Raw genomic sequence first — 11,572 nt, forward strand, 5'->3', positions numbered from 1 at the left:
GTTCCGCTGTGACGTTCAACACAAATAACTCGGAATTGGTTGGTCGTTTTACAATACAAGACCGGTACTTCTGCTGTCCCTGCATCCTAGATGCAATACTCTAAAAAAAGTTTGTTGGCCCTTTGCATCACAGACAGATCTCGAAATAGGCAATGTATTCTATGGAGGCAAGTCAAATTCCCGCACCAGATGTACAGGTCTTGGCCGTTTTTCAAACAACTTTTTGGCGACAGCTGGGGCCAGCATCTGCCTTCGTATAGAGTTCCTTCCGATTGGTCAATCTCTCACGTGCCCTAAGCCAGATACGGCTGGTTTTCTCGCCCTGGTGATTTGTGGCGGGAACCGCTTGACAATGTGGGCCGGAGAGGATGGGTCTCACCACCAGATTGCAACACTGGGGCAGACGACCCGGATACTAATGTGTCTTGTTGGAGCCCCGAGGCTGAAAGCCGCCTGAGCGATGGCCCGGAAAGACTTTAACCAAAGTTGGCTTTCTGGTGTTACTCAATTGGATACCAATGGGAAATAGGACAGAATTATATAAGATATCCATATCTGGTATGAAACGATACAGTCCATCATGGCTGTACAGATGCCGTATTCTTGCTCTCTGGTAATCCGATCTCACCGTCATCCTGCGCCAACGTTCTGTAAAGAGCGCCCCAATGCCCGACGTAACAGGCTTCTAGATCTGACCTACGTCACCAGAGACCGCGCGGGAGCGACCCTGCCACAAAACATTGTGCCATGGCATAAATAGGAACACAAGCATGCTACATACCGCTTCTAGGACAATACAAACGACACGGCCGTTGTCATCAGAGAAATGTTATGGGGACGTGCCATGGCCCCACTGTTTATGGTTTAGTCTGGTCTTGGCCTGCATCCTCAAAGAGGGTCAAGGGCCAATGGCAATGGTGCTGACCGAGCATCACTACTCGGAGCATCAAGAGGTTGGGGTCAGCAATCGGGTTAGACATTACTAATTCTGCCGCCTATTTCTCCGCCACCACCATGGATATCACTGATGCAGCCATTGACAAGCTCGTGTGTCTATTGGGAAAGAATTCATCCGAGAGGCACATGCAGCAAACCTAAGTCAACGAGTGCAGCCCGTTGGTCAAGGGGCCCACACCTTGACCTAGGGGCTTCCCTACGGTTCTGTACAAAATTAGTTGTAGTAGAGTTAATTTTATGGCCCCACTATTCAGGGGGTAGAGTTGATATTCGCGACAAGGGTTGGGTTGAATATTCTAGCGCCAAAACGCACCAGTTAATATGGGAATTGATACACGGGCATTACCCTTAGCCGGGCATTACTTTTTCCGCCTCTGATTGGCCACAAGTTTTCATGTTAACCTTCATTGAATTCTGCCATCTCCACCGTAAGTACCTTGGCAGCATTCCGGAGGTTTCATTAGTCGCGACATCGCATTAGATTGAGTTTACCTGCAGTGAGGCCTAACTATTCAGAAACACATGGCAGTGCTGGTTAAAAAATGTATAACTAACGTCGGCATATATAAATATGTAGACCCAGCTAGACTCGGTACCATGCCGTGTGTGTGAATGACACTGAATATGTGTAGTGATGTTGTACTTTACGTACTATAGCGTTGTACATACGTACGTACATTAAGGTGCAGTACGGTACACGTATTATGTACGTACGATAGTCCACGATATTCCTAATCAGGGAATTTATGGGCCCACAAGGTACGTACCAAACCTGGGGCACTCTGGCTGCGATATTTACCTTAATTGCCTAAAAAGGAAAGGGAAAATTGTATGTGCGTACTCGTACGTACTACCCGATAGTACGTACGGTACTATAGCCAAAATACAGGACGTACGTACGTACATGTACTACTAAGTCGCATCACTAAATATGTGAACTTCATCTGGGTATATTCTCTCTGCCACCAAGCGCATATCCAAGATGAGCTTGTCTAAGCCAATTCTGAATGAGGAGGTTTGGTCGCTCTCGATGGAACAATACCCCTCAACCACGCCAGAAGCTTTTCGGTTGCATTATGACCGAGCACGTTCAATGCGTCAGAACATTGGTATGCCTAATCCCAAATTCGGTGGCTTAATTGTGATTTGTATGTTGACGAGTTTTCCGTCTGCACAGGACTGACCATAGATGGCGTTCATGATCCCTCTCCAAAATTCTGGGCATTCCATTTCGATTGCGCGTAACAAAACAAGTATTGTACATCCCGAAATTGTGCTAACGAGGTAGTGATCGCTACCCATGACATGACTGCTTTCATCACTGCCACCATTCATCTAAACCTCTGCACCGGGACTCTGAGCCCATTCTCCACAACTCGTCAGGATTTGTCGAATTTGCTGGACGACCTGCTGAGCTTTAGGACATGTGGTGAATTCATTCTGACAGAGGTTGGGCACGGCCTGGATGCCCGCAATCTGGAGACCACTGCGACGTTGTTGCCAAATGGCTGCTTCGGCTTGCACAGCCCAAGTGAGTCGGCTTGGAAGGCGATGCCGCCATCGACTCCCCTGTGCGGCATGCCACGCGTTCAGGTGGTTGGGGAGTAAAGATAAAAGACCTCAATTCTTCAAGTTAGACAAGAGCAGGACAGACAAGAATACATTACAACATTTTTGTTGCTTTATAGTAGTGCCACCGTATTTCTGACACAACTCAAGGATTGAAATGGAAACATTGCATGCATTAACTAGACTGTACTTGTCGGATAAGGCTGCCTCTGTTAGTTGAACAAGCAGACTTAACGTAATTGCTAGATGTCATAAAATCATCGATATCAGTAGTTGAGAAGCTGGCCAGCCACCCTGATGAAATCAGGTGGCTGGGAAGTCTTCTAAACTAAAGATAAAAGACATGAACCCTTCTGAAGGATAGAAAAAACAACAACAATAATTTTTATTCAAGAAATAAGCTTAGTTAACAATGAGTCTCATAACGTGACAGTACTTCACCGATCCTGGAACAAAGAGCCAGGGGATACGACGACCAAAAAGTAGTACACCACGGTACGCCAGACAATCTTCAAGAAGCCACTTCCGAACACCAAACGCCAATACTTTGGTGTAACTTTAAAATCGAGTCATTGAGCGCCTCTCCACTCAATATGCTCCATTCTCCATTCAAGTATACTTGATTTTGCCTCCGTTGAACTTTGCAGGCTCGTGGAAGGTTCCTGCAAGCTGATCCTCCTGGGTAGTTTAAAGTCGCTTTTCTCCGGGTGGCTCCTTTTGTTTTCTTAGTAACTTTGTCATGGGTGCCGTAGGGGTGGCACGATGGTGGTGCGAACTGAGCAAATGAACGGGGACCTTGAAGGTGATAGACGATTCTGCAGGGTGCTAACCTGGACAATGATGGCCCGAAGAAAGACACTGGAGAGGCAGACCTGACAAAAGGAAAGCAGCCCTTGTCCGCATGCACTATGCTTTTGATCGCGGCTTGTCGGGAGAGGCGCGGGAGCACGGGGTCCCGAGGGCACGGAGGCACATTGACGAGGAGAAAGGGGTGATAGGGTGTTGAAGAAAGCCCCGTCGTACAGAGGGCGGGTGCTTTTCATCGAGAGTTTGATGTTGATGTTTGAACGGCGATGTTGGGTTTGACGGTTGTAAATTATGAGATGTGTCTGGGGGGCAATACCCTGACCAGACCCATGAACTGACTCAAGGCTTGTAATGCTCGAGTTGCGCAACATGGAGCGCGCTTGGGGCGAGTACAGTGCTCGGGTGAGGAGGTGTGGGCCACGTTAGGAGACGGCAACAGCTGCTGTAAACTGTACAGTAGCGTGCTGGTGCAACTAACAATACGCTATATTGTTGACATCTGGGCAGCACCAGCAGCCAGCAACAGGCGGCTACGGTGGATGCAACCCATTGTCCCCTGCGAGAAATCGCTAGCATCAGCCCCAGTTCTGCCTAGTACCGCCAAACATCAACCAGTTGCCATTTGTCAGGTCCACTACTACGGACTTGCACCCGTGCACTTGAGCACTCGAGCATTAGTTGTGACTTTGAGAGCTCCGAACTCCATGCTCCATAATATGCTGGAATTCTGGGGGCCCAGATGCCACCAGAGGGCCGCAAGAGGCAATGGACCCAGGGAGAGAGCGACTTGGCAGTGACGTCGGACGGGGTTCCTGCTTGCTCCTGCCTGTTCCTGCTGCTCGTGCTTCTCATGCTTTTCGTGCCTGCGCTTGTTCTGCTTTGGCTGCTTGGGAGTCCGCTGCCCTTTCCCCGGTTATTTCTCCTCTACTCTGCTCCTGCCCATCCTACTCCTGGCTAGGTGCACTTCAGCACTTTCGCCTGGTTTATCCTCTTGTGCTCGTTGGCTCACATCCACCGGCAGCTTTGGTTTAGCGGGAACTGCAGCCTGGCCTCACAACGAATGCTCCTCTCAAGTGTCCAGTACGGAGTATCCGCCGTCTTCAATGCTGAGCTACTTGATACTTGACGTTGGAACATGCTACTCCGTGCCTTCCTCAGGCACTTCGGTACTTGGGTACCTGGCGACCTGGCGACGGGCGACCTCGAGGCTATGGCTGGCACCCGCTGCGGACTGACATCAAGTGCTTGAGTGGGCTTCTCGACAACATTTTTGAGAATTCGGGCCCTCCGTGTTTAAACGTCCAGCAACCACTAACAACCAACAGCCAACAAGCCCGTTCTTCACATCCACTCACTCCGTTCTCCGTTCTCCGTCCTCCATGCTCCATGCTCCATGCTCCATACACCCTTTACTTTGCCCTCCACTCGTCTGGCTTTACTCAGTGAGACGAGCCGTTTCCCCTTTCCTTGTTTTCCACCCACGCCTCCCTTGCTAGTCTGGTACGCTTTTAGTACCTTTGGCACACCATTCTCGAAATCATGCCCCAATCTTCGCGGTACCCTTTGCGGGGCCTGAGGTGTGCGGCTTTTGGAAAGGACTCGTTGATATGCAGACGATGACTCCATACACCCATATATGCCTGCTGTTCATCAAGCTCGGCCCTCGTCTTCTGGCCTGTTGATCTCAGTGCTATATAATCTTGGACCTTCCTCAGCCTTGCCGTCATCGGTCGACTAATCCATTCCCAGACAGCAAGTCTATCAGCCTACTCTCTCCGTTCTCCTCATTCTATATATTGCCTCTACGCTCACCAATCTGGCCTTGACATTCATCTTGTCTGCTTAGACAACCTCATCAAACAAATCTGCGTTCGGAACCATCTTCAAGCATTAAGTCTGTCTCCTGTAGCTCGTGGAGTAACCGGATATATCAAATCGTTTTTCTTTTGCTTCACCCACTACTCCAATTTTGTTTTAGGCAGTTTCTGCGAGAGAAGCCAGCCATGTTCGGTACCTGGAAGTATGGTAGAGGTCAAGGACAGGTCGAAAACCTGAAAACTTCCCACGATTATGAGACAGCACGCTCTAATCAGCATCAAGCTTGTAACAGATGCCACGTCAAGAAGGTACGCTGCGTCGGAAAGACCCTATTTCGTACAACTCCACACTCAGATTACCGGGCCACGGTGTTGTTTTCTACTGTAAACAGTCATTTCTCTCTTTTCGTGACAGATTGACTCTGTCTCAACACCACCGGAGTATATCTCTTGCAAGCCTTTAATTCTTTGCTCCATTATTCAAAAGGACTTTTATCATTCCGCCCAAACGATGATCCATCCACAATCCGTCCCCAGAGTATATGGCAGCCCAAGCCCTAACACACTGTGAACATGTTATTCTGAGGTCTTGAGGCTGACTAGGTCTTCTTCGAGAGCAGTTGAAATGCAGCGGCGACAAGGACGGGTGCGAGAGATGCACTGCTCAAGGCCGTACCTGCGAATATAGACGTGAAACTACTCGTTCAAAAAAGAACAGAAAGTCTGACCCTCACTCTGCAGGCAGTTCACGAAGTGGTCGTGATGGCAGTGGGAGCCCAAAAGGCTCTCACAAATCCCATTCATCCAAATCCAGGGATAGGCGAGTTGCTCCCCTGTCTGGCATCTCTCGAGATTCAGCAGCAGCTGGAGGAAACGTGTATCAGGGGGGCTCGGTCCCCGCTGGTCATGGAATGACTACGTTTGACGGCTACCCATTTATGTCCTCGATAATGGAAGCACAGACTTCTGGGTATCCTGCAACTGCCCCAATTGGAGATTTCGCGGCTGTTGGCGACTACACACGAGGTACATGGATGCTGGATGGCAGCACAAGCACCGCTGGCATTGTTTCTTCGTTTATCGCAACCTCGGAGGCAATGTACACAGATGATGCCCACGCATTCTCAAACTACTCCCATCATACCAGCTTCGATATGTACCAACACATGGGTCCAAATGAGGACCCCCGATTTTGGCCTCAAAACCAGGATCAGCATTGACAATTACTGACAAGCAACGCGGGCTATGCCTAGAGGTGATGGCATGTGGATAGGTGCCATTGGGGCACTGTCGTATTTCATCTTCTGAACGATGACTGAGAGATTGTACATCACAACTTGTCATTTTGTTTTTCCTTATTTCCTTTGCACAGCATATGCATATAGATTCACGAACATTTAATGATGTTACGACCTGCGATTACATCTGCGACCTTTTTTTGCGGCCTTTTCTTTTCTTTTCTTTTCTTTTCTTTTCTTTTCTTTTCTTTTCTTTTCTTTTCTTTTCTTTTCTTTTCTTTTCTTTTCTTTTCTTTTCTTTTCTTTTCTTTTCTTTTCTTTTCTTTTCTTTTCTTTTCTTTTCTTTTCTTTTCTTTTCTTTTCTTTTCTTTTCTTTTCTTTTTCTCTCCCTTCTTGGGCTTCGTGGAGTAGTGATCTTTGTCTCTGAATCGATCCTGACAGCCGTGAGCTACATGTCGTTACCCTGCTAGTAGTAAGGTTTGGAGCAGTAGGGGATGGGGTCCTGACAGTAGAGGTGCGATCTTCTCTGGGAACCTTGATAGAAATAATATCTCCAATATCAAAGTGTTGGATTGTGTGCTGCTTAGAGTACTTCTGCATCATCCGAAGCTTTGCTTTCTGGGTTGCTTTCTGGGCTTTTGCGATTACTTGATCTGCATTCCGTGGGCCTCTCTGCTCCTTCTCCGACTCGTAAGTCGGACAGCTCTGAGTTGATGGTGATTCGAACAGCTCTGAGTTGGTGATGAGATGCGCACGTTGATTTCTGAGCCTAAAGCCGCTTCTGGGCTTACTTATATGCATGGTGATCTGCGAACTGCCTGGGCCAACCCCAATGTTGATTGCCGGACTGGGAGTGGGAGTGCTGGGGCTGAGGGTATAGGTTGGGTAGAGTCCTCCTGAGCGACCAACGGTAGGATCTACTCGCTTTTGCTGATTTAGCCAGTCGATATAAGAAGTACGCTCCCTAAAGAGCCAATAGTAGAGTGCTTCTGAGTGTTCATTGCCAACGTAACTTCCATGTGTCGCGTTGCGCGATTGCAATTCCTTTTTTTCCTGATTGATCAGCTCGAAGCTTTGCTTCCACTACCCCATTGGCTTGCTCAATCAATCCTTGGGTTTGGGGTGACAAATACATGAAAAATTCCCTTCTTCTTATTAATAATCTGGATCCCATACTTACACAGCAAGATTAGAAACCTCCGTCCCTGGACGGAGGTTTCCCCACCCTAATGTAACCCAAGTCAGCAGCTTTATCCGACACGTGTAGCCCCAACCAGGATTGGACTGAGACGTAGTGCCGGCCCCGGTTGGCTGGGATCACGGGAGCAGAACGCGTTGCAGCGGAGATCAGCTGAAAAGTGATCTTTGATATGCAGAATCCACTTATATTGACCTGATGGTTCATGCCGCATATCAATCAGGTCAGCTTGAACACGCTCCCACGCCCGGCTAGTAACAATGGGCACGCCAGACTATCACTAGTGAACGGTGCTCAATCGCACAAGTCATGTCAAATGGTCTGGTAATGCGCATAACCTATCCACTTGCTAGTGCTGCAGCCATGTTACGGCGATGCGCTAGACTGAGAATAAGAAGATGCCCTAATGCCGTAAGTGGGCATGCTCCATTACTTCAGTTTTTAAAGCAAATTTGACCGATCTGGTTTCATGCTATCTAACCCTTTATGCCTCAGAAAATAAAGGCACGCGCTTGACTACAGTAATACGCTGATGTAAGCACGTGGCCCCCGTAAAGACCGCTTGGCCAAGAGAGCATTATAAAGCAGACATTTTCCACCACATATCATGTAACGTTGTGTTAGATCCTGTGCTTAAGTCGGGATTCAGTTTGGTTTCGTGGTTTGCGGTCGGGATTATCAAGTAAAATATGCAACTCCCGCCATTTGGTGTATTCGATGCGCTCTCTATTTGTTGCAGCTATCAGGTGAGGCAGGCAGCATGACTACAAAATATGAAGGTTGGCCAACCATCTGAATAAATGATGTTTCTAGTACAAAAACGAAAAATCACATTACGCAGAACACTACACACCGACACAGCTCTACCAATGATTCACACATAGGTTGCTAGTACTAAATCTGCTACGTTAGCAGAACCCACTCCTATTATAGCATGTTGGAACCTGTGCTAATGCGAGACAGTGGTATCCGGGTGACAAGAGTGGCAACGATAACAATGGGGACTGATGTGCCATATTTTACATCTCCTAAAACGACCGAGAGTTTAGAATGGCAGCATCGGCCGCTACCATATGACCCAGTTCGTGATGTAATCGCCGACATTCATGTGGACTCAACCGATATGGCGTTGTATGCACGGTACAAGATGGATGAAACCTTGTAGAAACCATTTCAACCTCATGAGGCTCAAGTTATTAGTGAGCAGTCGCATGTAAGTTAGTAGCCCTAGCATTTAACAGTCCTCGATAACACACTTTGGCGCGTAATAACACCGGACTGAATCTGCAAGGTGAAAGAAGTTGGCCGTAATCAGCTCCAGCCGGTATGAAGCCCCTCTTTGAGCGTGCTTACATGTTTCTTTAATACATATGTTTTCACAGGTTTGCAAAACGCTATCAGGGCATAGAAATGCTTGTCTCTATGGTAGAAAAGTACAGAATAACACCAAACGGACGGGCGCATGGAATGGCCAATCCGTAGCGATAGCATTGACCGAAGCGCTTCGACGACGAAGGTAAAGCCTTTACTAGCTATGCCACCCTGACCTGTTAGCCTATTCACCAAAAATCGTTCTCACAAGAAATGTGGTCAATGGATGGATTACAGGCCGACGCTCGGTTCAATCCTTGCGGTCAAAGGGGTGGTAGTGTGGTCCTGTTGAAGGGGTGGTAGTGTGGTCGTGTTGAACATGAAACAGCATCACGTGCAGGGTCCAGCCTGCGCCTTCCATAAATAGCGTGCCTGGGCGGCATCTCTAGCTTAGAGAATCAACGCACTCCTTTCATCTGTGTTCCGCTGTGACGTTCAACAGGTCCTATGTATGTATGTGTATTTTCCGTCCAGTGGCCTCAGGCCACTCAGGTCCCCTATGTCGCGTTTTGAGATGTGTATTAGCCATAGTCACTTAGAGATATTGTGCTACCCGTTACAATTCTTGTGTATTCCTCGCATGACTCTCCTCATCCAATGATCGGAAGGATTGAACGCAGCTATTTATCTTGTGAGCTGCTTCGCCGAAGCGGCGAAGCTGTAACAGGTAACCAGGCGAAGCTGTAACAGGTAACCATGTCTGATACAAACTTAAGACTATGAGTGTTTGAGGAATTGTCAGTATAGCGGTTCCCAGCAACCTCTGCATTCCCCAACTATACGACGTAGCGATGCCTACCGTGACCCCCACGGTAGGGCTTTTGACGCAAGCTCGGCCATCCTGGCCTTCGCTCATAGATTCGCCTGGGTTCCCAGTTCTTTCATGAACATTCCCGCCAGGTCTTTCGATTATGCCTGGGTTCCCAGTTCTTCTACGAACATTCCCGCCAGGTCTTTCGATTTAGTTCAGCCCAAGGTGCTCTAGAGAGGTGCGCGTCCACTGAGGTCTAGCCCCTGCAGTGGATTTTGCCCGACACTATTCGCCTACAATGTCCACAGGCAGTCTATTGATAGCTACAAGGCTCTTCTCACTGTCGCTCGCGAGTATAAGACTCAGGGTTTGGCCTATTCTGACGCTAGGAGGCTGTTGAAAGAGGAGGCAGCAGGGTTAGTGATCAAAAAGCGAGACTACTATAATTTAGTGAGGCTCTGTCCCCAGGACATCAAAGATGATGATGACACTATCACCGCATTACTTCGAGCGCTAGAAGACCGCGCTTTTAAGTATCGACTACGTACAGAAGATACAATTGAAGACGGCGTCGTCATCGCTCGCAAGCTAGTCCAAATTTTCTTCTACTGCGAACAGGCAGTGCCTTTCACCCAGCGATTTACCTCAAATGCAGTGCTCATTGTTGACGGCACGTTCAGAACCAATAAGCTAAAGTTCCCTCTGCTCGTTGCTGTTGGCAAGACCAACACAAATAGGACAATGCCAGTGGCCTTCTCATACGCCCCTAGCGAGTCTGCTGAGTCATTCGTCTTCTTCTTTGACTGTATGCGTACAGAATTCTACTATAACGACATTTGCGAGCCGGCAGTAGTTATCGCTGACCACTCATCTGGAATGATTAGCGCCTACGATACTCACAAGGCATTACCCCAGTCACGGCTTCAGATTTGCTCCTGGCACGCTGTCAGAAATACGGTGGCACAATATCACTGCAAAAAATCTATTCTCCAAAGTAAAGTTGAGTTCGTTGTTCTTCTTCTCTAAAACTAGAAGAATTTCATCATAAATAAGGACCATCAGAATCCTGCTGCCTGCAAGGCAGCAGCATACTGAATGCTAGGTGGTAGCACACAGTGCGATTCAGCGCCACAAATCTGACACACCCCCCCAGTCCTGGCCGTGAGGCCTGGACTGTGAGCGGGGCTTTCATAGTTCAAGCAGCTCAAGCCTCTCCTGCAAAGCCTCAGTGTCCATTTCTTCGAGTGTTCGTTGCCTTAGTTTCCCTTCAATGTCCACCAGACCAAGTCGGTCAATGAAGACCTTGAATGGTTGACTGCTGAGGGCTTTGGTGAGTCCATCTGCCACCATCTCTCCTGTTGGTACGTAGTTTACTGAAATTGTCCCCTTTTCAGTTTCCTGACGTATCCAGTGGTCGTGGATGTTAACATGGCGGAGTTTGGTCTGCAGCAGTCCAACTTCCTTGTTAACCAGCTTGATTGTTTGTTGGTTGTCGCACTGGATCTGTATCGTCTTGCTATCTAGGCGGATACCGATTTCTTTGAGAAGACGAGAGACAAACATTGACTCTTTCGTTGCTTGTGACAACGCAAGAAGTTCAGCTTCAGTCGTCGATGTTGTGACTGTGTCTTGTTTATTTGCTCGCCACCCAATGGTTCCGCCAAAGAGCTGCATGACATATCCTTGGGAGCTTTTACGGTCGATGGAGTTATCTGCGAAGGAGGCGTCGCTTGCGACTAGGAATTCGTCTCCTCCCCCGAGCTGCAGCGCCAGAGATCTAGTTCTCTTGAGGTAATGGATTACCTTGTCCGCAGCTGCATGATGTTCGTCGGAAGGATTTATGTTGAACCTTGCTAGTCTTGAC

The 11,572-nt window shown here is 48.3% G+C and overlaps 4 protein-coding genes across 4 annotated transcripts; 3 read left to right on the forward strand and 1 right to left on the reverse strand.

Moving 5' to 3' along the window:
- Window positions 1–2,262: 2,262 nt before the first annotated feature.
- MAA_00358 (Acyl-CoA dehydrogenase/oxidase) lies at window positions 2,263–2,565 on the forward strand (the record flags this gene model as incomplete). Its single annotated transcript, XM_007818356.2, has 1 exon — window positions 2,263–2,565. One exon carries the CDS (start codon window positions 2,263–2,265, stop codon window positions 2,563–2,565), a length of 303 nt encoding a protein of 100 aa, XP_007816547.2.
- A 2,771-nt stretch (window positions 2,566–5,336) lies between these two features.
- MAA_00359 (uncharacterized protein) lies at window positions 5,337–6,370 on the forward strand (the record flags this gene model as incomplete). Its single annotated transcript, XM_007818357.1, has 2 exons — window positions 5,337–5,459; window positions 5,864–6,370. The coding sequence occupies 2 exons, from the start codon at window positions 5,337–5,339 to the stop codon at window positions 6,368–6,370; spliced, it is 630 nt and encodes a 209-aa protein (XP_007816548.1).
- Window positions 6,371–9,748: 3,378 nt separating this feature from the next.
- On the forward strand, window positions 9,749–10,734 carry MAA_00360 (uncharacterized protein; the record flags this gene model as incomplete). Its single annotated transcript, XM_007818358.2, has 3 exons — window positions 9,749–9,769; window positions 9,816–9,946; window positions 10,017–10,734. 3 exons carry the CDS (start codon window positions 9,749–9,751, stop codon window positions 10,732–10,734), a joined length of 870 nt encoding a protein of 289 aa, XP_007816549.2.
- Window positions 10,735–10,896: 162 nt separating this feature from the next.
- Window positions 10,897–11,382, reverse strand: MAA_10891 (uncharacterized protein; the record flags this gene model as incomplete). The annotated part of the gene is made up of 1 exon (XM_011412837.1): window positions 10,897–11,382. One exon carries the CDS (start codon window positions 11,380–11,382, stop codon window positions 10,897–10,899), a length of 486 nt encoding a protein of 161 aa, XP_011411139.1.
- Window positions 11,383–11,572: the final 190 nt, after the last annotated feature.

This window comes from Metarhizium robertsii (genome assembly GCF_000187425.2).
Source record: "Metarhizium robertsii ARSEF 23 chromosome Unknown MAA_Scf_3, whole genome shotgun sequence".
Lineage (NCBI taxonomy): Eukaryota > Fungi > Ascomycota > Sordariomycetes > Hypocreales > Clavicipitaceae > Metarhizium > Metarhizium robertsii.